At 48.9% G+C, this 27,559-nt stretch overlaps 1 protein-coding gene and 1 pseudogene across 3 annotated transcripts in view; one reads left to right on the plus strand and one right to left on the minus strand.

Moving 5' to 3' along the window:
* SPIRE2 (spire type actin nucleation factor 2) overlaps positions 1–27,559 on the plus strand; it is a 32,840-nt gene that overhangs the window by 2,325 nt on the left and 2,956 nt on the right. For both annotated transcript variants that reach the window (XM_077891207.1, XM_077891208.1), the window contains exons 2-12: positions 9,976–10,019; positions 14,271–14,627; positions 17,186–17,266; positions 17,390–17,554; positions 18,213–18,299; positions 18,560–18,683; positions 18,795–18,964; positions 19,640–19,829; positions 21,575–21,696; positions 24,057–24,191; positions 24,262–24,329. In XM_077891207.1, the coding sequence (XP_077747333.1) occupies positions 9,976–10,019; positions 14,271–14,627; positions 17,186–17,266; positions 17,390–17,554; positions 18,213–18,299; positions 18,560–18,683; positions 18,795–18,964; positions 19,640–19,829; positions 21,575–21,696; positions 24,057–24,191; positions 24,262–24,329 (1,543 nt within the window). The remainder of the gene's footprint in view (positions 1–9,975; positions 10,020–14,270; positions 14,628–17,185; positions 17,267–17,389; positions 17,555–18,212; positions 18,300–18,559; positions 18,684–18,794; positions 18,965–19,639; positions 19,830–21,574; positions 21,697–24,056; positions 24,192–24,261; positions 24,330–27,559) is intronic.
* LOC144310375 (small ribosomal subunit protein eS12 pseudogene) lies at positions 4,042–27,559 on the minus strand (annotated as a pseudogene). The gene is made up of 6 exons (XR_013376069.1): positions 24,035–27,559; positions 22,402–23,630; positions 22,079–22,224; positions 17,168–18,982; positions 9,773–10,023; positions 4,042–6,769 (listed from the first exon to the last, which is right to left on the minus strand). The product of XR_013376069.1 is annotated as a small ribosomal subunit protein eS12 pseudogene (transcript).

A 27,559-nucleotide genomic window follows, 5' to 3' on the forward strand; every position in this document is an offset into this window, starting at 1 on the left:
CTAGTCCCCAGGAGACTCTGCTTCTTGCTGCCTCCACACCCACAGCCTGACCGGAAGTCTGTGTTGGGCTTTAAAGCTAACACGTGGCCACTCCATGACTCCATGGTGACTTACAAGCCCGGGACGTCAGGGAGCCCAATTTCATTTTCCATTCAGTATGATCTTTGGTTTCTGTTCATAAACACGTCTCATAAAGGTGGATGAGGTTTATGACTTGCTACCTCTTTAAAGATTAAGAAAAATAGGCACCTGGTGGCTCAGTGGGTTAGGTGACTCTTACTCTCAGCTCAGGTCTTGATCTTGGGTTGGTGAGTTCAAGCTCCATATTTGGGTTCCATGCAAGTCATGGAACCTACTTAAAAAAAAAAAAGATTAAGAAAAATATATTACCCTGAACTCTCTCTTCACTTCTGTTGAGCTTTCATGAATCAGCTGAAACATTAGTCCCTCAAAGTGTCTCCCCCAGCATTTCTCCAGGACTCAAATGAGTGGTAAATTCTTGAAGGATGTATATTTATTTCTTGCCATGAATAGCAATTGGGAAAATCAGGATCATTTAACCTTGCCTCTCCTGGGCTCTCAGGACAAAGTTCTGGTAAACCTAGCATCAAGTAAATTTTAAAATAAGTGTATAGAAATCAACAAAACTAAGCCACATTTGGGGGAATGACTAATATCCTAGCATACCAGGTGTAGTATGTCTCTCCTTTTCCAGCTAAGTGCAGAAAAAGTCCTCGCCTCCATTCTGAAGACGTATAACTACTTGGAAGCCCACTCTTTTTTTTTTTTTTTAAGTGGGGAAAATGTGTTAATATGTGAAGTTATTTTTGAGAGGCCATTATTAAAACCTTTTCATGGGGAAGGGTTACTTTTTTTTTTTTTAATTGAGGTGAGAAACTCAGTCAGGCATCACAGTGAATGCCTGTACACAGCCGTTGCCTGAGGCAAAGCTAATTCCCTAAATACAGCGTGGTCAACGATCGATCCATCTATTGATCGGGTGACCCTGCAATGCTTTTAGGACATTGTCCTCTTGGTGCCCTCCTGGGCAGTTCACCCCAGGAGACTGCTTCTCAGTGCCGTGTTTGGCTGTCCCCTTGACGGAAAGACCACCTGCCCTTCTGCTGGTGAAACATTTCTCCAGGCACCAGCGCTACAGATGACCAAGGAAACCCCCTTGGGCAGGCAGCAGCTAGACATTAGTGTTGACAAAAGTGTGTCCGAGATGAGGGTGAGCTCATTATCTCCCACCTTTCCCATCCTGCTTGTGCTGATTTACACACTGTCCTACTTTTTTTTTTTTATGCCGTAACTTTTCACAGACCCTACTCTTCAGCTTGGGTACCTCATGTGAGCTGTCCACCAGACCCCACCTGCCCCTCTAGCCCCTCCAGCCTCTTCCTGTTCCTTCTCTGTAGGGTTCAGAAGCCAGGTGCCCCCATGGCCCCCAAAGCACTGGCACCTGTCCGCAGGCTAAGCCTCTTCAAGTGGCTCACCGCTGCACAGACCCAAGGCCTTCTCAACTCAACTCATTTTCAGCCCTGAGTTTCAAGCACAGAAATGACTGGTAGTCTGTCCTGCATTGGATGGCGGTGTCCTGTGTCATGAGTTCCATGGGGCCCAGAATTCTTTTTTTCACCTCAGCCCAGTGACTAGAGAAATAGCATTGCTAAGGAGCAGGCTTTGGCATCTCACCAGTGGCCCGGTCCTCCTCCATAAACTGGGATGATGGTAGCATGTGCCTGAGGAGGGGTGAAGACCAGTGAGGGAGCATCAGTACAGAGCCCTGGGCCCAGGAAGTATGTATGTGCACAGACACAACACCCACACGCACACAGATGCCCACACAGACATACAGATGCACACAGACACACACGCACACATGCCCACATAGACATACAGATGCACACAAACATGCATGCACACAGATGCCCACACAGACATACAGATGCACACACACATGCACATGTACATGGGTCTACCTGCCCCATTGTAGATGTTCTCTCAGGTCCCCTGGCCCTGTGTACCCTCTCCCAGGAACTGAATGGGGTCCATGGCCACCAGGAATGGCTGTGGGCCATTGGTGTTCTAGGAGGCCCTGTTAGTCCTGTGGCCCCAGCTGGTGAAGCTGAACTTGCTGGGTCTCAGTGGGAGGTCCCCTTTTCAGTGACTGAGGACTGCCTTTTTAGCTTGCCTGTAGTTTTGTTGATGGCTCTCCACACAGATGAACTTGCAGATGAATGTTGATGGGCACTGTCCAGCGATGGTGTCCCCCTGACATGCTAGGGAGAAGTGAGAGCTGCTTGGAAGGATGAAATCCTGCTTCTGGAGCAGAGAATATTCCCCTCTTGGCAAATCTCACAGAATATTTCTGGTTGAAATATTTTCTTTCAGTCAGGTCCTGCTCATATAACTTTTATTCTGGGTTCTTGACTCCTCACCAATGCTGCCCCAGCAAGAATGACACCCATCCTTGCTGTCACGTGGGATCCTTGGCGCTCTGGGGCTTTTTTTTTTTTTTTTTTTGCTTTTGTGGCATCTTGGGAGGGTCACCCAGTCAAGACGTAGCATAGAGATGAAGCCAAGCCACCCAGGGAACTGGAGGGCACTTTGCTTTACAATCCAGGGTGACAGCAGCTGATGTTTTCAGGCCCTTGCAAGGATGTGCTGGGGGCAGTAATGGGCTTACTCTTGTTTACAGCCTTGACACTGTTAGGATCCCCATTGTGCAGATGAGAAGACTGAGGTTCCCAGAGCAAGGATCCAATGGGGGACCAGCTGGGCTCCAGCCCTGTGCTCCCCCCTCCCGCCCCCCCCCCCCCCCCCGGCATGGGGCAGCATTGGGTACCACAGGAATGGCAACAGTCTCCTGCTCCAGGGGGCACCTCACCCAGACCTACCTTTGGAAGCAGCACCTTCAGGGTTACATGCATGGGTGCTCACAGAATTTTTGGCTGCAGTCCTAGGAACAGGAAGGAGTTCTGCTGGGTGCACTTGCCTAGGGTCCCTGTGTACATTTCTTGATGATGTAAAACCTCATCCACAGAAACATCCACATACTTCCTTGTATGTGGAGTAGGGGCCAGTGGGCATGGTGAGGTTCCTGGTTCTGCTTGCAAGGGGAGGGTGTGGGCCCTGGGAGGATGCCCTTCTGGGTGTGACTGTGTGAGGCAGATAGCATTCCTGATTTCTTTTCACCTCTGAGCAGAGATTATCTCCAGGCATTCCCCAAAAAGACATCTGTGAGATGCTACAGCCTGGGGTTGGCTGCCACAGATGACCAGGATAAGCTTAGCCTGTGTGGCTGCTTTGGCCCAATACCCACCCAGCTGTTTGCAGGTTCTGCCCTGTGCTTTCAGGAGAGGCTGCAACTCTCAAGAAGGTGTCCTTGGGGTCCCTGTGCACCTGCAGATTGGCTCGTGAGGGATAGAGCCCCAGTGTCTCTGCTACCTTCAGGGCCCTGATCACCCCCACCATGGAGGTCTTCACAAAGAAGGGGTTCTCTGTCTCCTGTGATGGAATCAATTGTCTTTTCAGTTGGGCACCAGGGGGTGACCTGTGGGGGCAGAAAGTATTTGAGTGGCTCCCACAAAGGAAGCATTGTGACACTGGTTGGTCTGGTCCTGGGATGTGGCCATTTAAACAAATATGCCAGTGAGTATCAGCTGCAGGAAGGCTCTAGAGTTTCTCATTCATCCTGTTCGATTCCTCAGAGGGAGTTTGGCCTCCAGTAAGGACCCAGTCAAGGAGGAAGCCTGCCTGGAAGTGGCAACCTGGGGATGAGGCCGATCAGCATGGGCAGAGTTCCGGGTACCTGTCCTTGTCTTTAGCTCTGCCTGCAATCACCACTTGTTCAGTGTTCACATTTGGGTGTACTCAAAGAGACAAAGTGGTACTCCTGAAACCAATATTGCACTGTATGTTAACTAACTAGAATCTAAGTAAAAATTTGGAAAGAAAAAGATGCAAGGCATAAGAGTTTAGAAGCAGGGTGTAAGAGTTTCCTTTGGCTACAGTAAACAATTTACACAAAGTCACTACTTAAAACAACACACATTTATTTTGTTACAGTCAGAATGGTCAAAATCCAGGATAATCTCTTTGCCTTAAGGTCAGCTGGTGAGCAAGTTTACTTCCATCTGCTATCCCAGTTCCCCTTCCAAGAGTAGGTAGGCCCTATGAAAAGTTTTGGTATCAAAACTTTTGAGGTAACATAACATGTCCACAGGTCCTGGCAATTGGAACATGGACAGTTTGGGGGCCATTGTTCTGCCCATAATGGAGGGGAAAGAGTTACATGGGTAGAATGAACACTCTTCCTACCACCTGGATTCTTCCTATCAACAATATCAGAACATGGACTCTGGAGTTAAAGTTCTACCTAATGCTTTACTGGGGCTCTTCTCACCCTGGAGTCCACTGGTGGGCATGTTAAATACAGGTTCTTGGATTGCTGGGTCCCATCCTGATAAGCCTGATTCTGCCCAGGTCTGGGGTGGCCCTAAGAATCTGCGATTCTGACAAGTTCCTAGTAATGCTAATGCTGCTGGTTCCAGAACCACTCTGACCACCAATCTACTGTCTGTGGATTCTACACACCACACCCTAAGAAGAGGTCACCCACCTCTTATTGGAAACACCTCCAGGGCCAGGACCCATTCCATCTTCAGGTGACTAGAATGGCCCCAGTGAAGGGAAGAACTATTGGTCCCGGTGTTGGCTCCAGAGCAAGGCTATATGGATTGGATCTCAGCCAGGTGACTTTGGGCTAAGTTTCTCACCCTCTCTGGGCTGCTTTTAGAGCCAATGGTGGGGACTACATGAGATGGGCCCCCAAAAGTACTCAGGAGGTTCAAGTGAGTCATCCTTAGCCAGGGGGGAGGAGTCCTCAGAAGGGAATGCGTCCTTTCAAGCCTGCTACCTGTCTGCCATGACTATCGGTGGGGGCTTTCCGGGGTAATCTCCAGGATACCCTAGCAGACGCTGGGTGTAAAAGTTCTGTAGGAGCAGAGGAGCACTGACCTTTCCCTTACTAGAACTTGGTGAAAATGCAGAAGGTTGACAGTATTATTGCTTGGAGTGTGGGGAGTCTCTGACGCATTTCCTGGTCTTGGGTCTCCCCTGGAATTGATTCAAGTCATGGCGGTCCTAGATTCTTGCTGCAGGGGAGGAAATCACACCCTGTGGGTGGTGTGTGAGTGGATGGAGAAGCAGCCTGATGTCAGCCATGGCTGTGGAGATGAGCAGTTCTGGAAGCGAGATCCAGGAGGAAGAGCCTGCCACCAACTTCTGAAGGCATCTGCCCCACTGAGCTCTCCCCTTGTTTGCTGAACACACACACAACTTCCCGGATTTGAGTAGGCGCTTTCCCCTTAGCTTGGGTTTGCTACCAGCTCACTTCTAGAAGCCAATGCTTGATCTCAGACATTACTTAAGTTTTAAAGTTGTTTCTTGACAGTGAAACAAGCATTTATTGAAGCATTTACTAGATGCCAGACACTACATGGTTTTTGTTTTGTTTTGTTTTTTAAGAATTTATTTGTAAGTAATCTCTATGCCTTACAGTGTGAGGCTCAGACTCAACCCTGAAACCAAGAGTCACATGTTCTTCCAGTGGAGCCGGCTGGGTGCCCCTGGTTTTGTTTAATCTTTACAACAACCTGTGTGGTAGGTGATACCCGTCCTGTATAAAGACTCTGAGGAACCTATTGTGTCACTTTTGGGTCCATGTTTGCTCCAGACCATGAGCTCCTGCCCTGGATTGTGGGAGAACAAGGCGGACACTGCACTCTTGCTCATTCTCACACTTGCACAAAAATTAATTTCTTGATGCCATAGCACATGTTCCAAATTCAGCAAGTGTAAAGGGAAACTGTTGGAGTCTCCTGCCAGCCTTCTCATAACAGGAGCAGACTTAGTGGACGTGTTTTATGTCTATACCAGCGTGCAGGTTCATACAGCTCCTTCTCAATACGGGGGCTGCCCTCTGCTCTTCCCCTTAATAGGGAGCTCAGTTTGTCTCATTACAAAGGATACCTCCTCCTTTTTAGGGGCTGCCTGGTGCCCCCTCCTGCAATGTCCCCACATATCTTCTGTGGATATCTGTGTGTCCAGTGGTTCACTGGTACGAAGGGCATTCCTGTGAGTGACGGGCTCAGTTACCCTGCCATGTGGGACAGACCGGCTTACTCAAGGCAAACAGGGATGAAGTTCTGAGAGATGTTGCAGGTTGCCTTCCTTGGGATTGTTGCCATTCCCCACCAGCACTGAGGGGGGCCCTGCAGGGGCCTTGGACTGTCCACCCTGCCTCTTAGCCACAGAGGTGTTCCTGAGAACTCAGCCAGAGGAGCAGAGACAGGAGCTACCTGGGCTCAAGCTAGAACCCCTACCCCTTTGTCATCTGTGTGCATTGTTGGTAATTAAGAACCCTATGGTGCCCGCAGCCTGTGGGGGGCCTAGTGGAACCAGTGCTGTAGCCTCCCCACACCCCTGCACGTGTGTGGTCTCCTCGGGGGTTGAAGAGGGGAATCCCTGGCTCCCCCATGACTGTTCCCTGTCCTGGCACCAAGCCTAAAGAAAGTCACAGGCAGGGTGACTGTGGGCTGAGCCTGGTCGGGAGGTCTGATGGCCCCATGGATGATATCATCATGGTGATCACAGCTGTCCACATCTTCACAGGATACTGTGTCCTAGGAGGTATCTGCGTCTGCTCCCCCACGTGTCTGTTGAGGTAACCTTGTGAGTTAGGTTGGGCAGGTATTGTCTCCATCTGTGGGTGAGGAAAGGAGGTCAGAGAGGCGAAACCCTCAAGGTCGTGACCACACATAGGTAGGGGTCTGGCCTAAACTGCACTTCTCCTTCCCTATGCTCCCCACCCAGGCACAGAGGGGTGAGGCTGTCAGACCACTGTCCTCCTACCACCTACCCCACCTGCTGGGTAGGGGGAAGCACTTCCTCTGGGAGCTTCCACTACAAAGTCCAAATCATCTTTCATCTTATACTAGCGGGGCATGTCCTCATTTCCTTTTTATTTTATTTATTTATTTTTTTTTATGTCATCATTTCCAAGAAAACTCCCTAGTGTCTTGATTTCTCCTCATTTGTTATTTTTTTAATTTTTTAAAAATTTAAAAAAATTTTTTTATTTATGATAGTCACACACACACACACAGAGAGGCAGAAACACAGGCAGAGGGAGAAGCAGGCTCCATGCACCGGGAGCCCGACGTGGGACTCGATCCCGGGTCTCCAGGATCGCGCCCTGGGCCAAAGGCAGGCGCTAAACCGCTGCGCCACCCAGGGTTCCCTCATTTGTTATTTTATACACAAGACATCACAGTGGCTTTTCTTTCCCAGTACATCTTGGCAATGATGTTCTTCCTTACAGGGGGAGAGAAGCACCCAGTGGAGGGGCAGCCCCCCATCAATGTGATCTTTTTTTCTTTTTTTAAATTTTTTTTTTTTTTAGGTATTTATTCATTTATTTATGATAGTCACACAGAGAGAGAGAGGCAGAGACACAGGCAGAGGGAGAAGCAGGCCCCATGCACCGGGAGCCTGACGTGGGATTCGATCCCGGGTCTCCAGGATCGCGCCCTGGGCCAAAGGCAGGCGCCAAACCGCTGCGCCATCCAGGGATCCCTTTTTTTTCTTTTTTTAAAGATATATTTATTTATTTATTCATGAGAGATACAGAGAGAGAGAGAGAGAGAGGCAGAGACACAGGCAGAGGGAGAAGCAGGCTCCATGCAGGAAGCCCGATGTGGGACCTGATCCCGGGTCTCCAGGATCACGCCCTGAGCCAAAGGCAGACGCTCAACCCCTGAGCCACCCAGGTGTCCCCCATCAATGTGATCTTGATGGACCAGTGAGAATGCTTCCATCCTACCTGCCTCCATCTACTTCTGTCTGGGTCTCTCTACTTTCCCTCTAAGACTTTTTTATCTTTTTTTAATTTTTATTTTATTTTTAAGATTTATTTAGTTATGAGAGACACAGAGAGAGGCAGAGACACAGGCAGAGGGAGAAGCAGTCTGCACCTAGGGAGCCCGATGCGGAACTCGATCCCGGGTCCCCAGGGTCACATCCTGGGCCCAAGGCAGACGCCAAACCGCTGAGCCACCCTAGGATCCCCTAAAACTGTTTTAAAAAAGCAGAAAGTTGTTTGCATAATCCCGTGTGACCATCCTGGCAACAAAGTTACTGTAGCTCAAGTTAGGACTCTGCACTTTGGGGTCTGGCATTGCTTGCTGGGGGCTCCGCCTCTGTCGTTTATTGGCTCAATGGTTTTGTGTGACATTCTGCACTGCCTGAGCCTCGGTTTCTTTGCCTGTGAAGAGGGAGTCATGGTACCAACCTGCATAAGGTCATTGTGAATTGAACCCATTATAAGTCATGTATTACTTTTGTAGCAAAGAGCTGGGCACAATCTCTGCCCTTAAGGGGTAGCTTGCTCCTCAAAACCCAAAGACCCCCAAGTCCTTGCAACTTGAAATATAGGTAGATTAACGAACACTTATTTTTGTTAACATATAGACTGTTTAAACCAGGGACATATGCGTTAAAATTATTCCAACCAGAAGGCTTCCTGTTGACCAGAGGACTGTGCGGTACTTAGTACGTAAAGGGTATTGAGAGGCTGTCTGACTCCCTCCCTTTCTTGGTCCTCAGGATAACTCAGGACACTGGCTGCTTCCAGGGAGTATCTTTGTTCTGAGTCTGATTTCTTCCACTTTCCATTGTCTTGATCTAGTCACAGCTACGGACTTGCATTGAATGCTCAAACATGGGCCACAGTATACTGCTTGCTGCTCACTTTCAACTTCCCTTATGTTCGGAGTAGATTGTTTTCCATTATTTTAATGGATCAGCCCAACACAAACTCCCTTTATCTTTGGCAATCTCCCTAGCTCTTAATGGCATTTTGAAAATATTTGCAGAGTTAGTAGGTTCATTTAGCAGAGATTTCATGGTTTATGTTTTTTTTTTTTTATGCCCTACCTCATTCCAAAAAGAAGGCGACTCAGGTTCACCCCTTAGCACAGGTTCTAGTTGGATGCTTAATTCAAGGAAGGCTGTAGAAGTAGGTGGGTTTTCTGTGTCTCATCCAGCCTGGCATCTTGGGAGACCCCGGCGGTGGTGTGAGGGAGCAGCTGAAGCAGATTTTAGGGTTCCATGGTATATGGCCTCTTCTGGGACCACCACTTACTAGCTGTGATACTTTAGGGCAAATTAGCTTACCTTTCTGAGCCTCTTTCTTCATCTGTGAAATGGGTAACAAAACCACCTATCTCCTAGGTGGTATATGGGTTACAATGAGTGAGCACTTTTAAACATGTTAATTCAGTGCCCTGTTTAATAATAAACATGATAAAATGCATAGTGCCTAATGTATATTCAACCCAGAGATTCTGACTCTCTGATGGAGGCACCGACAGTTTGGGGGCAGATCTCCCAGTCTACAGATGGTGGCCAGATGCTGACTCCACTCAGCTCTTAGGAACTCCAGAGCAAAATCTGTTATTTCCCGGGTCTCTCATTTGACTCTGCTGTGATTTGGGGGCACATGGGTTCAGATTGTGAATTTTAGAGCATGAGGTCTTTCATCAAACAAGACTTAACTGACCTGCTTTCTCCTCATTCCCTCCTCACTCTAGCACCAACCATGCTTCCCCAGGGGAGAGTTGGCTGCTCCACTCTGAGGGGTCACTTTGGGGTGTGACTGGTATGTGGGGTGTAGGCAGGGGCTGTATCATTCTCCTGGCCACTGTACCTGGATGTCCAGCCCAAAGATGGATCCTCAAGTATCTTCTCAAATGACTGGCAGCTTGGCTTGTTTAAGCTTTCTGGTGTTCCACTGGAGCCTCTGGGGGCTACACTGTGTGTTCCTCAGAGGGAAGGTGGGTGGGTGGCCCTATTCGTCAGGGCTTGGGGATGCTGAGGCATGTCTTGACTGCCTGTTATCTCCTCTTGCAGAGTCCACAATGATGGTGTTGTCACCAGCCAGCTCAGAAGCCCAGGTACCTTTAAAATAATTTTTAAATTTACTTAATACACATTAAAAGTAACATATGTCATATAATGTAAATTAAAAAGCATGCAAAGTTACATAATTGTTTCCACGTGGTAGGACACAGATAAAATACTCAAAGGGCTTCATTGAAGGGACATGATGAAGAGAGTGGGCAGGTGAGGATGCCCACTGGGGTGGTGTAGAATCTGACATGCCCTGGAGGGCCTGAAGCGGGGGTGGGGGTGACGGGACCCCACCTCACTCTCCCCTTCCACCCCCAAGCTCCTGGCATTGTCTCCCACTGAGCAGAGGGAGGGAGCACAGGTGATGTGGTCTGTGGGGTTGGCCTGCTGCGCACACAGTGTCAGTCAGAGGGTGGGTCTGGGGGGCCAAACAGGAAAACCAGCTTGTGACCAATGTCCAGGAACCCCCATCCCACCCACAATTAAAATCTCACCAATGTCTCCCTGTCCCATCCACCTGCCCCCAGGAATTTGTTCTGAATTTAATGTTTATCATTCCACTGCCTTTAAGAAAGCTTTATGCAAATATGTATTTATATATCGAACATAGTGTTACACCAGGGTAGCAGGGTGGTCACAGGCCAAAAAAGGCCATATAGTCTGTTGTGGAGAATTTTATCTTATTTTTTTATTTTTATTTTTAAAAATATTTTATTAATTTATTCATGATAGACATAGAGAGAGGCAGAGACAGGCAGAGGGAGAAGCAGGCTCCATGTGGGGAGCCTGACTTGGGACTTGACCCCAGGTCTCCAGGATCGCGCCCTGGGGCCAAAGGCAGGCGCTAAACCACTGAGCCACCCAGGGATCCCTGTTGTGGAGAATTTTAAAACAATAATAAAATCATCCCAGAGTTTTCCTGCTTTTCCTTATTACTACATGCTGGCAGTTAATAATGTTGATGATAAGACACCCTTCCCAGCAGCATACTGCCTAAGACTGTCCAGAGCTCTATGAAGTGGTACTGTTGCTCTAGGTTGCTTTCTGTAATTCACTTCAGGGAAAAAAAAAAAAAAAAAAATGTTTTCAAGACTCCTCTCCATTTCTGACCTGCCTTTCTTTGCCCACTGAGAGTATTCTGGATACTTTTGTTTACCCAAAGCCCGGGAACATTCCCTTGCCTTTCAGACAGTGCTCCCAGGGCTGTCCCTCTTGCCCAGAGTGGAATGTGCATCTACCATCTACCACTCCAAAGGAGACCTGTTATCAATTTTGAAAGTATTTATAAGGAACTTTGTGTGGGGGGGGTCCAATCTGGACTCTTGTGCTCGGAGGCCCCCACAAATTAACCTGAGAGCCTCACCCCAGGAACTATGGCAGGAGGCCACTTGTCATATTAACCTAGATTCTTGCTACTGGCACCCAGCTAAAACTGTAAAACTATCCTGCAGCTTCAGCCGCTTCTCTCTGTGAGGCTTTCAGTTTGCAGGCTGCTCAGTTCTTGCAACACTATGGGCAGGGAGGGGTTGGAGGTTCTGAGATTCTGGCTGGCTGCCCAGATTTTTCCTTATGGGAAAGAACAGGCTCTTTGCCTTTCAGGGAGAGTTTCCAGTGTCTGCTGGAGCACAGAGAAGCTTTTAACCGTGCAGTTATCAGATAAGAGGCTCATGTTGGAGTTAACCCTTTAACTGTTGTGGTGCTAGTTCAGGCCAGCTACCAGAAGAAAGGAAGAGGCACGGGTGGGTTTGGGTGCTGCTCTGTGATGCGCTAGAGCAGGGGGTTTCCTGCGTGGCCTGTCTGTCCTGTTCCATGTGCAGCCTCCAATGGAGAGACCAGGACAGAGCTGCCCCTGGGTCAGCAGGGCCTGTGGAGTAGAGAGGGGGCATGATTGCTCCCACCATCTCCTTCCTGGCATCTACCTCTGGGCCAGGGAAGAATTCACTGGGAATTTGTGTGAACCATGGTTCTTGCCAGCCCAGCAGTCCTGATGTCTATGTGGGTCCTCTCTGGAGATCCTACTGCCCCAGGAGACTCCACCGGGCACTGGCCTTATGCCCTCTGACTCATGATTTGGGGTTGTGACCCTTGCCTGCCTAAAGCAGAGATAAAACCGCCTCCAAGGGTGGACTGGGGTTTTGTTGACTTTAGGCTGGAACTTTGCTCTATTGGAGTCCTTGCTCTTTGTAAGCAGGTCCACCCCTCTGCCGGTGTGGCCCCTCCAGGCTCAAGCATTTCTGCAAGATAGAGAAGGCTGTCTTGTGCCTATCCCCTGCTTAACACTGATTTTCTCCATATTGTCTTTCAGCTCTGCTCAGGCTAGTCCCCCCACCCCCACCCCGGGGTTGTTTTTTTTTACATACAAGGCTTCAAGTGGTGGCAATGTAGGAAATGAGAGGAGAGGCCAGAGGCCTCTAAGATCCACCAGGCTGGGGGTGGAAGGTGAGGGCGTGGCTCTGTTTGCCACAAAGCAGCCTCCCACCTTGCAATAGGCTTAGAGCACAGGCTGCGGGCAGAGTGGAGTCCCAAGTCCAGCTCTGCCAGCTGCTAGCTGTGGTCAGGTAACCTGAGGTTCGGTGCCTTCCTCCTCTACCTGCAAACCAGAGGTTATCTCTTGGGTTGTCCTATACTTAAGCAGCAAAAGGGTCCCAGTAGTTAATGAGATGAAGCGTGCTATTGTCATTTTGTATCATTGTCATAAAGGGGAAATGTCAAAATATGAAAGCCAAGCAAACTGGAAGCAGATCCTAGGGAGTTATCCATATTTCCTCTGTGTTCAGCTGCACGTGCCTCTTCCCTGTGTGAGCAGATTGGACCTTTCCAGGACTGTATTGCTGTGAGGGAATGTTAGGTGCAGATGGCAGGTGAACAGATAATGAGTAGAGTGGCGGTATTTTGCAGATGTTCTCTAGAGAACGCAGATTCCCAGTTAATGGTAGTCCATGAAACTAGTGTTTTCTACCAAGTAAAATTGAGAAAATGCTGAGTTAAAAGGTCTCTCTCTCACAAAACTCAAAGGTTTTTTAACGTGGCTAATATACTTTCAAAAGAAATAATAATGGAGAACTTCAAGCCTATGTAAAGTAAATAACAGCATAGTGGACCTCACACCTGGCTGGGTACCAACAGCTACCCTTAGACTTGTCCCTGGGTAGCACCACCTGCTCCCTGCCCCCACTCAGGTGCCATCACTTTTTTATTTTCTTCTTTTTCGGGTTAAATTTACATACATTGAATGTACATGGAGTTTAAAATATTTTTAAGTGAGAGAATGTCATTTTTTTAGTTCAAGTGTCTGTACTTTATCATGTGTAGCTAACAATTCCAGCATGCTAGTCTTTCTCCTCTGACTTAAAATAAACAATTATGTTACTTTAAAAGCTAATGTTTAATTCAGTTGACTGTCCTTTGAAATCACATTTATTGGGGTATGCTTTATATTCAGTGAGCTTCTGTGTTCCTTCCAATCTCTATCTCAACCCTTGGCTTGGAACCACTGATCTGCCTTTCATGGCTATAGCTTAGACTTATCTTGCCTAGAGTTTTGTATAAATGAAAACATGCAGCAAGGAGACTTTGGCTTCATCACTCTGTGTTCACTGTGTGTTTAAGATGAGTGCATGCAGTTTGATCCTTTGCACTGCTGCCTGGTATCCCACTGTAAGGATGGGTCACCTTTGTTTATCATCTACCAGTTGAAGACATTTGGACATGTCAGGTTTGTCCTGTGGGCATTCCAGGAGAAGTCATGGGTGGGATGTATGTATGTCTTTCCTTTTTCTTGGTTAGATATCCGGGAGAGGAGTTTACCACTTCATGTGGTAAAACCATGTTTGACCATAAGAACTTGCTGAGCTGTTTTCCACAGTGGCTGTGCTGTTTAGGGAGCATCGTGTGCATTCTGTGATGTGTCTGGTTGGCTCACAGTATATACCCTCTGGATGGGGAGCAAGCTGTTGGCATCTGACAGAAGCCGTGTGCTGTACTTTCATCTCAGGAAGTTCTCTTGTTTTGTTGTTGTTGTTTTTTTTAAAGATTTTATTTATTTATTCATGAGAGACAGAGACAGAGACACAGGCAGAGGGAGAAGCAGGCTTCATGCAGGGAGCCCAATGTGGGACTGGATCCTGGGTCTCCAGGATCACACCCTGGGCCAAAGGCAGGCGCTAAACTGCTGAGCGACCCAGGGATCCCCAGCAAGTTCTCTTGTAATTGGTGGGGCTGCTGTCCCTCTCCGGGCTGGATCCTTTGCAGGCTACTCCCTACCCCCCATGACACTCTGGCTCCTGGTCCCACAGATGGTGCAGTCACTGGGCTTTGCCATCTACCGCGCACTGGACTGGGGTCTGGACGACAGTGAGGAGCGAGAGCTCAGCCCACAGCTGGAGCAGCTCATCGACCTCATGGCCAACAATGACTGTGAGGACAGCAGCTGTGGGGCTGCCGATGAGGGCTATGGGGGCCCGGAGGAGGAAGAAGAGGCCGATGGTGGCCCCCGTGCCGTGCGCACCTTTGCCCAGGCCATGCGGCTGTGTGCGGCACGCCTGACAGACCCCCGCGGTGCACAGGCCCACTACCAGGCGGTGTGCCGGGCGCTCTTTGTGGAGACGCTGGAGCTGCGGGCCTTCCTCGCCAGGGTCCGTGAGGCCAAGGAGGTGAGTGCACAGGGATGTGCAGGGGGGAGGGGGTGAGTACATTGAGGGCTCCCTGGAGGCCAAGCAGGGCAGGCATGGGCCAGGTGGAGCATGTGGAAGGGGAGCAGGGCACTGGGTGTGGTATGAGCAGTTGGGAGGGACCACAGGTAAAGAGGACTTGGCATCTGTCCTGCCCCATCCCCCCACTTCCCCATGTGTTGGTACCTCTGTCTCCAATAGGAAGTGGAAATCCTCAGCTCAGGACTGGGAGTAGCCTAGGCTTGCTGTCTGCACTCTTTGTGGGCACTGCTCCAAATGCTTTGCAGGTTTTACCTTAACCCTGAGCCTACTTCTTAGCCCATTTGCCCAGGAAGGAGCTGAAGTTCATGGACATTAAGTTACAGGCTCTCAGCCTCTTGGCCCCAGGACCCCCCAGGTCCCCATGTTTACATCTCCAGCAAGGCCTGGGTGTCCTTTCCCCACTGGTTCCTTCTGGACACAGGAGCTAAAGGCTCCTTGCTGTAGGTCCATGCCCACAGGTTCTCACTGTGCTTGGAGTTTTGGGGAGGTAGGAAATGCAGTGACAGGATCGCTCCACCACTCTTTTTACAGATAAGCAAAGACAGGTTCTGAAAGGTGTCCCTTGCCCCAAGTGTGAGTTAGTATAGGCAGACTGCAGTCTTCCCAGGGCTGTCCTGTCTCTTCATGGTCCCAGAATTACTAGCTGGAAGTCTTTCTTCAATCTCCCATCTTCTCCCTTGGAGGGGGCTGGCATACTTCCTTGAAGCAAGGGGTCTTGGAACAGGGACTTCTGCCTCCCATCCGCAGCCACAGATGACAAAATGCAGACTTTGTAGAGGGCCAGGGAATCTGCTTCACCCATTCTTGGTTAAATGGAAGAAGGTGTTTTTTGGAATTGGCTGATGCTGGTCCCTGGTTCTACCCTGACCAGCTTCCCTGAACCTGTGGGTCTGAGTAGACTCTCAGGATTGTTCTGATTGATAGAGCCTGTGACCCAGCACAGGATAAGTCAGTGACACTGCTTGAGCCATTGAGCCCTCATCTACAACCCCAAGGGAGGTGTGGTTGCTCTGCCCATTCCTTGTTTCCCCTTCCCACTTCTTGGCATCTTGGAGATGTTCTTCTAATGTTCTAATTAGTGGATGGTCTTAATTCTTTTGTTTTTCTTGCTCTGAAGTCATCTGTTCTGTTACTGAGATCAATTCCTTATCCAGACAATGGAAGCTCTTTCTTTAGCAGGAGCAAACCATTCTAGACTTCCAAGTAATTGACCCAGGAGATGTCCAGGGAATGGGTAGTGACAGGGAGTGAGAAGAGGGTCTGTCAGCGACACACTTCTGGGCTGGCATTTTAGGAAGAGACACTGTGCTCAAGGACAGGTATAGAAACTCCAGGAGGGGTGAGAGACCCACCCTTCATGCCCTTTGCCCACAGGAACTGCCAGATCACACACAGGTCTATTTTTAGAATCAGCCAGATCACACCCCATGTGCTGCTCCAAGACTTGGCAGCATTTTCTAGAGCATCCCAAAGCAGTTTAGCAAGTAACTTGGGGTGAAACCAGGGTAACCGGTTCTGTCCTAGGTAATGGGGGTGGGGGGAGGTGGTGAAGTGGGAGCTGTGTGCTAAAGGTTAGATGCTTCTCCAGGGTAGGGGACTTGATGGGAACAGAGTCTCCAGCTGCTGTCATGATCCAGGACAATAAAGGCAATGAATCTAGCAGCCTCTTGCCAAATTCTCAGCAAAGAACAGTTACCTAACAATCCTTGGTGTTCTCCTTTGGCCCTCACCATGATGACAGCATTTTCTCTCCTTCAAGAAATACAAACCTGTGTCTATTTCCCAGGACTTGCCGTGTAACTCATCCATCTACCCATCCACCCACCCATGCATTCATTCATTTATTCATCCATTCAACCATTGTTTGAGACCTAGCATCTGTCATGTTGTGCTAGAAGCCAGGAGTACTCAAGTGAGAAAAAAACAGAAACATATACGTGGTTCTGGCTTCATGGAGCCAGTAGTCCAGACAATAATCAGAGAAGCAGATAAATGTAAAACTGCCATGGGGATCATGTGTCAAGAAGCAAGCATGGGTATTCTAAGAGGGTGGGTGTGCATGTGCCTGGGCAAAGAGGCTGAGGTATTCCTGAGGAAGCACCTGGAGAGCTGGGTCTGAAGAAAGACTGGGAGCTCTTCACAGATGACAGAGGGCTTCCCCCTGTATCCCCTCTCTGGGTTGTGTAAGTCATCTGAGAGAAGGGTACAGGAGGTTCTGTATGGGTGCTAGGTGGGTGTCACGCTCTCACCCCTGCCCTTGACCAGGAGGAGCTGCCAGATACTTGATGGGACACAAAGTATCCCACATGGTTCCAAGACTAATGGAGTTGTTTCCTTAGATCTTTCTGAGCCCAAGCCTTGGCCAGAAATGCCCACTCATCCCTTTTTAGCTGGTGGAATAGTAGCCAATGTGTTGAGGAAATGTCCCCAGATGGACAGACCAGCAGGGACCCATTTCCCCATGACTCCCATTCTCTTACCTTCTCCTGGACCAACAGATGCTGCAGAAGCTCCGGGAGGATGAGCTGCAAGCAGAGAAGCCCCTGGCAGAGCTTGACAACCTAGGACACACAGACTGGGTAAGACATGGCTTCTCTCCTAACCTGGGACACAGGGTGCAGCCCCCCAACCTGGGGTTTGTGCCAGGGCCTTTGGGAACCCTGCTGGGTCTAAGGGCCTTTTTTGTCTTCTTGGGGGCCCAGGCCCGACTCTGGGTCCAGCTCATGAGGGAGCTCCGCCATGGAGTGAAGCTCAAGAAAGTTCAGGAGCAGGAATTTAACCCCTTGCCCACCGAGTTCCAGCTCACCCCTTTCGAGATGCTGATGCAGGACATCCGTGCCCGGAACTACAAGCTACGCAAGGTCATGGTGAGCTGGGAGGGAGAGGAGCCTGCCTCCGAGCCTTCTGCTCACCGGTGGTTCTGGAGCCCCCGCTCTGTGTGTGGCCACTGAGCTGGGTTTTCAGATGTGCACAGGCAGATATGGCCCTGATTTACCTGGCTCACTTGACACAGTGTGACATGAAGGACATGGTATGACATGAGGGACAAGATGTGACACCAGGAATGGAGTGTGACATGAGGGATGCAGTGTGACACCAGGGATGCAGCATGACATCAGGGACGTGGTGTGACATGAAGGGCGGGGTGTGACACCAGGGACGTGGTGTGACATCAGGGATGCAGTGTGACAAGGGCAGACAGAAGAGATGTGTGGAGGATTCTGGAGGACCAGTAGCAGGAGCTGAAATTGTGGGATTGTCTCATTTTATGCTCACATAGGCCTTCTGTGTACTGGCTTCACTTTGCAAATGTTAAATGTGTGAGTTCATTTTGTTCTTAGAACAAGTGAGTGAGAGGAGTGCCACTGACCTTCATTTCCACAGGAAGGACCTGAGATGTAGGGAAGCTAGCAGTTGTGTCATAGCTGCCTTGTCCCTGCCATGCAGCCTCTGCAGGGAAGGATGGTGTGAGGACCAGCCCAGCTCCTGCCCTCAGCCTTAGCTGCCTCCCATCCTCCCCTACAGGTCGATGGAGACATCCCTCCCAGGGTGAAGAAGGATGCCCATGAACTCATCCTGGACTTCATCCGCTCCCGCCCTCCACTGAAACAGGTACCAGCTATGTGGGGCCCCTACTCTTGGTCTTCCCTCCCCAAGGGCAGAGTGGCATCTCTACCAGTGGAAGTGGCTGGAAGGTAGATTCTGAGATGGACCTGGGGGCCCCGGGAGTACACAGGTCACCTTCTAGTCTGCCCCCTAGTGTGCCAGCTCCTGACAGGCCTGGCTGTGCCAGCAGGGTTCCTCCCCACTCCAGTGTGTCCATGGCACAGCCCCACTGCCCTTCCTTCCTGGAGCTGCCATACTCCCTCCAGGTCTCAGAGAGAAGGCTTCGCCCCTTACCTCAAAAGCAGAGGACCCTGCATGAGAAGATCCTGGAGGAGATCAAGCAGGAGCGGAGGCTGCGCCCAGTGGGAGGCCAATGCTGGGGTGGCCGGGGTGAGCATAGAACCCCTCCCCCTGCCCACCTTCCCTCCATCACTTCTCCCTTCCTGCTCCGTCCCCACCTCCTCACTTTCCTATCCTGCCCCACCTCTCTGCCTCCACCAGGGTTTGGCTCTCTGCCCTGCATCCTCAATGCCTGTTCTGGGGATTCCAAATCCACTTCCTGCATCAACCTGTCCATCACGGATGCCGGGAACAACAGTCAGCGCCCACGGCCCCGGGTCTTGCTCAAGGCGCCTACCTTGGCTGAGATGGAGGAGATGAACACATCTGAGGTCAGAGCCCATGGGTTCCTGGAAAGAGGCCAGGGAGGAGGAGGAGGGGCAAGTGAGAAGGGCTGAGTAAAGCCAGTGTGTAGCATTCAGCTGTGGACATCCATTGCTCAGGGCTGAGGGCAGCACTCTTCTTTGGAGCTGGTGTTCTGCTGTGGGGCTGGGTCTGCCCTGAGACCAAACATGGTGGGACTTGGGAACACTTCCCCATTTGGTGGCTCAGACAGGTGACTGTAACAGTGACCTTGGGCCACCTATTCCCATAGCACAAAAAGGGCTGGAATGTACATGCTCCATCATTGGACTTGGGAAGCTAAGCAGCCCCCTGGCTTATGTGAAAAGCCAATGTGTCTCAGTGTGATTCCACCCCCCCCCCCCCCGCCCTCCAATCATGTCATCACTGCACTTAGAGCCCAGGGAAACCAGGGGTGGTAGCTATCTCAGTGGGCTACACCTGACACCAGACCTGTCATCTCTAGGACTTTCCACAGGCCTCAGGGAAGGGTTTGGTTTCTGAGGTCCTTGCCTTCCACTGTCTAGAGGATAGTCAGGCTGGGCAGTGAGTGGAGGATGGCCCCATGGTGTCAGTGGGCCCAGCAGCAGCCCCCTGCCAGTCCAGGGACAGACAGGAGGTGCTGGCATGCTGGGTGATCAGGGCTGAGTCTGGTGTGTCCACAGGAGGAAGAATCTCCATGTGGGGAGGTGACACTGAAACGGGACCGCTCTTTCTCAGAGCATGACCTGGTCCAGCTACGGAGTGAAGTGGCCTCTAGCCTGCAGCCAGCCACTCAGCCCCAAGGAGGGTTGGAATCATCCCGGCCCCGTGCAGGCAGTGTGCATTCCTGGAGGCCAAGCACCCAGGAACAAGGCAAGTGATGCCTCTCACCCCCTCCTCCCTTGACTGTGTCATGTGTGGGCACCATGTCCTGTCTTCCTGAGCAGGTAGCTCCCAGAAGGCACAGGGAGCTCACGTCTGCATGAAGGATGTTTAAAGGTCAAACCCAGACTTATCTTATTGCCTCAGGCAGGCATCCTCCACTTTTTTTTTTTAAAGATTTATTTATTTATTCATGATAGACAGAGAGATAGAGAGAGAGGCAGAGACACAGGAAGACGGAGAAGCAGGCTCCATGCCGGGAGCCTGACGCGGGACTCGATCCCGGGTCTCCAGGACCACGCCCTGGACCAAAGGCAGGCGCTAAACCACTGAGCCACCCAGGGATCCCCAGCATCCTCCACTTTTTACACTTTAAAACATTCTTATTAAATTAGTAATCCACATTTTTGTAAAATACTTTTTAAAAACTTCAGATTCGGGATCCCTGGGTGGCGCAGCGGTTTGGCGCCTGCCTTTGGCCCAGGGCGCGATCCTGGAGACCCGGGATCGAATCCCACATCGGGCTCCCTGCATGGAGCCTGCTTCTCCCTCTGCCTATGTCTCTGCCTCTCTCTCTCTCTCTGTGTGACTATCATGAATAAATAAATAAAATCTTTAAAAAAAAAAAAAAAAACTTCAGATTCTAGTATTGAGAGATAATTACTATTAATATATTGGATATGAAAAGAAAAATGGGCAGATGGAGGACGGATTGACGGATGATGGGTATATAGATGGATGGATGGTGGATGGATGATAGAAGGATAGATGAATGGATGGATAGGTGGATTATAGATGGATTATGGGTGGATAGATGAATGATAGAAGGACAGATGACTGATGGATGGATAATGGGTGGATGTCAGATGGGTGATGGGTGGATGGATGGATGGATGAATAGATAGATGATGAGTAGATGGATGGTTGGATGATGGGTGGATAAGCAGGTGGATAAACAAATAGATGGATGGGTAAGGTGATTGACAGATCTTTCTAGTGTTTTTTTTTCCCCTGTCAATTAAAACATGTCTGCAATGAACCAGATGAACTATGCAGCACTTACCACTCTAGAACCTGACTTGTCATCAGCTGCTTTCCCTGTTGTTCAGCACAAAGGTCAAAACAACTGGCCATATGGCATGCATTAGTCCCACTGCTGTAAGGGCTGTGCTCCCCAGGTGCTGACAGGACATGGGGTTGTCATCTGCCCCCTCCCCTACCACTTCCTATCAGACATGGCCAGACCACCCTCTCTGCCCTCAGGGCTACCTTGAGCCATGCTTTCTTGCCACTTTCAGCGAGGTCCCATTCAGTAGCTGACTCACTTTCTGGAGTGAAGAGGTCCAGACAGGCCAGGCCAGTTCCATACCTCACTGTCCCCCTACAACTCTCCTTAGACTCAGATCCCCTGTGGTGGAAATGAATCTGCCTCTTTCTCCTCCGTCCCTTTCTGCTGAAGGGCATTGAGTGATTCTTAAGAAGGATGCAGTCTTCCTGGGAGACAGGCACCATCTGCTTTCACTGTTGGCTGCTATGGGACTCCCAGCATTGGCCTATTAACAGGGATCAAATATGGGGCCCACCGCACATACCTGCCCCTTGTGTGGTTGACATGCTGTCTACCTGTCCTGCTTCCCCACTGCCGGGCCAGCCTTTCCATCACTCCTGGACACAGCCCTCCCACACCACAGTTTCTGCTGAGTTGTCTTCATAGGGCTTCTGTGCTTTTGCCTCAGCTTCCTTCCCTGTGAGAGTCCAAGCCCAGCCTGACTCCAGCTCCCTACCACCCAGTGACCTAGACTCAGCAGAGGACAAGCCAGCAGCTTCTGCGGCCCCAGACACCAATCACCTGTGGCTGGTGAGTGACAGAGGCCTTGTTGTCCATGGTGACTGGATGGGGCATCTCCCCGGGACAAGGCCTAGCAGGATTGGGGCAGCTCCTTTAGACAGTGTGGCTAGGTCTGCTCTAGAGCCACCAAATCTGGGGCAGTGGTACTGTTACCTTTTGGGCCTTCTGAACACTGCAGCCCCCAGTCAAAACCGGACCTTCCTAAGGGGACAGAGGGCATGGGAAGTTCTTGCTTCTGTCTCTGAGGGTTAAGGCCGATGAGAAGCTGGAGCCCCCCCCCCCCAAAAAAAAAAAAAAAAAAAAGAAGCTGGAGCCCCGCGTCTGAAGGCAGTGAGCTGTGACAGAGCACCTTATAGGGCCAAGACCTCGACTCTGCTCCTGCATTGCTTACCTTCCTCAGCTGTGAGTTTTGTTGTCTGAAGTGGAATTGTGAAGGGCTGACAGCTGCTGGTATTGGATCTGAGCCTTGGGGTATGATGTCATCAAAGGGATGACAGTGGTGCATCCGGAGGTCACTGGTGGTATCATCGCCCTTTCCTTGAAATTTGTCAAGAGGCTCAAATGAGAACAGATGTTAAAATGCTTTGAAAAGTGCTATGTAAATGTAAGGCAGTATTAGTAATGATATTCCCACTAAATCATGTGTTAGCTATTGCTGCATTAAAAATTATCCCAAAACTTAAAAGTGCAAAAAACAAATTTTTATTATCTCACAGTTTGAGGGTCAGGAATCCAGAGGTGGCTCAGGCCTCCTTGGGGGTTACACTGGAACGTGGCCTCTCACATGGACTGCCCCAGGGCTCTTGAGTGTTCTTAGGAAGTGGCATCAGGCTCCCCCAGGGCTCATGGTCTGAGAGACACCAAGTCTCAGAAGTGACTCCTTGTTATTTCCACTTTAATCTGTTCATTACAATTGAGTCACTAAGTACATTCTCAGGGGAGGAGAACTAAGGCGCCCCCCTCCACTTTGGTGAGGAACCAGAACCAAATTTTTTACTTCTTTTCTTGCGTTTGAAGTATTCCTCGATGACATCTTCAGCCTCTTTGTCCTAGCCCTTAACCACCACACACAACCAACCACTTTATGGGGTTTTCCCTGTCAGTTTTATAGAGGCCCCCCCATCTCCCTAATTTCTCATTGTCATCAACCTATTAATTAGGTTGACTTTGTGATCAGCACAAAGCACCCCCACCAACTTAACATGCAGGCTCATCATAGTTGAGTGATACAAGTGCACAGTGTTGGGTTTGGCTAGTGTCTAAGGCTGTGGCAGCTTCACAAATTCCACGTGCTGAGCCATTGTGGATGAGGGTGGTCCCCAGCCCCTTTTGGGAGGCAGTATTAATGTCCATAACACCTCCAGCAGCAATACCTTCCTTGGCCATAGTGCTGGAATGTGGGTGAAGCTGAATTTTGGGTGTATGTGAGCCTCCACGTAACTCAGGGGCAACTGGGAAAGAGGAAGGCTCACTTCTGCTGCTGCTGCTTCTTTTTTTTTTTTTTTTTTTTTTTTAAGATTTTGTTTATTTATTCATGAGAGACACAGAGAAAGAGGCAGAGACACAGGCAGAGGGAGAAGCAGGCTCCATGCAGGGAGCCTAATGCGGGACTCGATCCTGGGACTCCAGGATCAGGCCCTGGGCTGAAGGCGGTGCTAAACCACTGAGCCATCCAGGCTACCCCAAGCTAACATTTTAAATTTGGGGTGTTGGGCATTGCGCTAAGGGCTTTATGTGTTATCTCAATGGAGCTGGAATACAACTCCACATTCTAGGAGAGGAGCTGGATTTGAGAGGTCGAGCTCCACACTAACCTCCATGGAAGGAAAGGCAGAACAAGGTATACTCACCATGGCGGCCTAAAGAGGTAGGCGGTTGTGGAGGTAGGACACATGCCACCTAGAGATGGGCCGACGCAGGCAGGAGGTGCCTAGGGCCTTCCGCTGCCAGGGAGGAGAGACCTTTGTGAAGGGTTCCAAGAAGAGAAGATGTGGGGCAGGAGACCCTGGCTGATTCTGATTGGCTGTGGTATTGTGTGCAGGTGAGGGACAAGGTTGGAGTCTGGAGAGCACTGTGAACACTGCTGGGGTAGCTGGAGGGGATGTGGTCATCCATGGGCTGGGGCCAGGTCCCGAGAAACCTTGCTTGCTGTTGTAGGAATCCATGGGAGAAGTCATGAGAAGCTTATGTGGCTCCCAGGGATAGAGGAGCTGAAGAATGGGGTGTTTTAGGAGGTTGCTAGGCTTGGGTAGTCTGAGGCCATGGACTCCAGAGTCCTCAGAAAAGAGAGAAGCTTGTGGATAGACTCCCAAGTAGCCTCATTCCTTAAGGCCTGAGGAGCACCCACCTCTTGACCCTTCCGTCCCCAGGAGTTCAGCCACCCTGTGGAGAGCCTTGCTCTGACTGTGGAGGAGGTGATGGATGTACGCCGCGTGCTAGTGAAGGCTGAGATGGAGAAGTTCCTGCAGGACAAGGAGCTTGTCAGCAGTCTGAAGAAGGGGAAGGTAAGCTGGCCTGAATCCCAGCTGGCTTCTTCACCATGCAGAACTAACTAATCTGGGTCTTTTCTTACAGATTTGCTGCTGCTGCCGAACCAAGTTCCCGCTGTTCTCTTGGCCACCCACCTGTCTCTTTTGCAAGAGGTGAGCCTCTGTAAGCACCCTGGCTGTGAATTAACATGGGAGGAGGAGGTAAGAGTCTCTGAGCCAGCACTGTCCAGTAGAACTTCCTGTGCTTGTGGGGATGTTCTATCATGTGTCATGGCCTAGTGCAACTATGGAACATGATTTTAATTTTTTATTTAGTTTTAATAGCTAAGGGGCTCCCACTTTCAGCAAAGATGGGGTAACAGGCATGTCAAAAAGCAAGAAAACACAATCCATGGCAGAAATATCTATCAAAATCACCCAGAACTGACACAGATGTTAGAATTAGTAGATACAGACATTACAAGGTTTGAACTGCATTTTTTTTTAAGTTTTTTTTATTAATTCATAAGAGACACAGAGAGACAGAGAGAGGCAGAGACACAGGCAGAGGGAGAAGCAGGCTTCCCACAAGGAGCCTGATATATGGGACTCAATCCCGGGTCCCGGGATCACGCCCTGAGCCAAAGGCAGTTGCTCAACCACTGAGCCACCCAGGCATCCCTTGAACTGCATTTCATATGTTCAAAAAGTTACAGGCAAGAAAGATTTGGAGAAGACACAAACTTCTAGACATGAAAACCACGATATTTGGATGAATATTTGGAATTACAGTGGATGAGATTATCGGCAGATTGAACATTCAGAATAATGTGTGGAAGAAAAAAATTAGTGGACTCAGAGACAAAGCAATAGAAACTATCTAAAGTGAAAACACTGAGAGAAAAAATAACTTAAAAAATGAAATGGTGTCAGTGAGCTGTCAGATAATGTTAAGTCTAATACAGATGTAATTAAAGCTTCCCAAGGAAAAGGAGAGGGGACAGAAAAAGTATTATAGTTAAAAATGTGTTTCAAATTTGATGAAAAATATACACTCATAAGAAACTCAATCTCAAACAAAAGGAATCTGAGTACAATTATACCAAGGCACCTATTAATCAAATTGATCAAAACCATTACAAAGAGAAATTCTTTTTTCTTTTAAGATTTTATTTATTTATTTGACAGAGAGCAAGGGGAAGAGCAGAAGGAGAGGGACAAGCAGGCTCCCTGCTGAGCATGGACCCCAGCGTGGGGCTCGATCCCATGACCCTGAGACCATGGCCTGAGCCAAAATCAAGAGTTAGATGTTGGGGCACCTGGGTGGCTCAATGGTTGAGCATCTGCCTTCGGCTCAGGGCATGATCCTGGGGTCCTGGGATCAAATCCCATAGCAGGCTCCTTGCAGGGAGCCTGTTTCTCCCTCTGCCTTCGTCTCTGCCTCTTTCTCTGTGTCTCTCATGAATAAATATATCTTTAAAAAAAAAAAGAAGAAAGAGAGATAGAGAGACTAGATGCTTAACGTACTGCACCATGCAGGTGCCCCAAGAGAAATTCTTAAAATCAGCCAGCAAATAAAGACATATAGACGACAGACAAGAGTGGTTGCAGGCTTCTCACTGAAATAACGTGAACAAGAAGAGCATTTTTGAAGGACTGAAAAACTGTCAATCTAGAATCCAATACCCAGCAAGAATATGCTTCAAAAACAAAGACAAAAAGTAAAAACATCTCCAGAAATACAAAAACCAAAAGAATTCTTCACAGTAGACCCACACTAAAACAAATGTTCAATGAGGTCCTTCACATAGAAGGAAAATGAGTCCAGCTGGAAACCTGAATCTATGCAAAGAAATAGCACCAGAAGTAGCAACTACTAACGTAAAAGGTTATTTTCTTATAACTCTTTCTAAGGTAAATCAAGATCCAGTACCAACAGGGTGAAATTCAGTGTCTGGTATCCAATAAATGATTACTAGGCAGGCCAAAAATTTAACAGCAGTGTATTAGAGGATTTATAACATAACTATAAGTAAAAGCTATCATAACAATGGCATTGCATTCAGGCCAAGGATGGGATCCGAAGTGTGCTGTTGGAGGTTTCTTAAACTCTACCTGAAGACTGTAGGCTATGATGTTACAGAAGTACAGTATAAGTCTGAAAGCAACCACTATAATAACAAAGCAGAGGAATAGCATGCAATCATAAAAAAAAAAGTTGATTAATACAGAAGGCAGAAAAAGGAAAAGGGAACAAAGAACACATAGGGCAAAAAGAAAACAAAAAGCAGAATGACAGTCCTCAACCCTGCCGTGTCATAGTTACCTTAACTGTAAAAGGCCTGAACAAGAGGACTAGAAGGTAGTGTCCCAGGCTGAATTATGAAAGCAAGACTATCTGCTGCCTGCAACACATGTACTTGACATAAAGAGACACTGATTGGTTAGGAGAATGGAGAAGATATGCCATGCCAATACTAGTCAAAAGATAGATGATGTATTAATTTCAATGTAGATGGCAAAGAATATGACCAGAGATAGAGGCATTTCTGTCATAACATTAATGGAGGAAAGTAACTTCTAAACACTTGACATACCTAACAACAGAAGTAAAAAATACAAGGAGTAAGAATCTGATATAGTTGTAAAGAAAAATAGATAAATCCATTGTTATAATTACAGAGTCAATAGTTTTCTCTCAACAACTGATAAAACTTGTAGACAGAAAAATATTAAGGATATAGAAGACTTGAACACTACCAACCAATTTGATCTGACATTCATAGAACACTACACCCAGCCTCAGCATTAAGTACTCCTTCTCAAGTACACACAGAACATTTCTAATATAGACCATATTCTGGGTCATTAAACAAGTCTCATAAATGTAGAAGGACTCAAGTCATGGAAAGTAAGTTCCCTGACCACAGTGAAATAAAATTAACCCAGACGTTTCTAGATGGCAAACCAAGTATAAAAATATCCTTGCAAGGGCAGCCTGGCTGGCTCAGCGGTTTAGCGCCACCTTCAGCCCAGGGTGTGATCCTGGAGACCCAGGATCCCTGCATGGAGCCTGTTTCTCCCTCTGCCTGTGTCTCTGCCTCTCTCTGTGTGTCTTTCATGAATAAATAAATAAAATCTGGGATCCCTGGGTGGCACAGCGGTTTAGCGCCTGCCTTTGGCCCAGGGCACGATCCTGGAGACCTGGGATCGAGTCCCACATCGGGCTCCCTGCATGGAGCCTGCTTCTCCCTCTGCCTGTGACTCTGCCTTTCTCTCTCTCTCTGTGTGACTATCATAAATAAAAATAAATAAATAAAAATAAAATAAAACAAAATCTTTAAAAAATAAAATAAAATGAAATGTTCATGCAAGATGACATTGTCCCTTGTTTTAAAAAATGG

Source organism: Canis aureus, chromosome 3 (genome assembly GCF_053574225.1).
Source record: "Canis aureus isolate CA01 chromosome 3, VMU_Caureus_v.1.0, whole genome shotgun sequence".
In the NCBI taxonomy this organism is placed as follows: domain Eukaryota; kingdom Metazoa; phylum Chordata; class Mammalia; order Carnivora; family Canidae; genus Canis; species Canis aureus.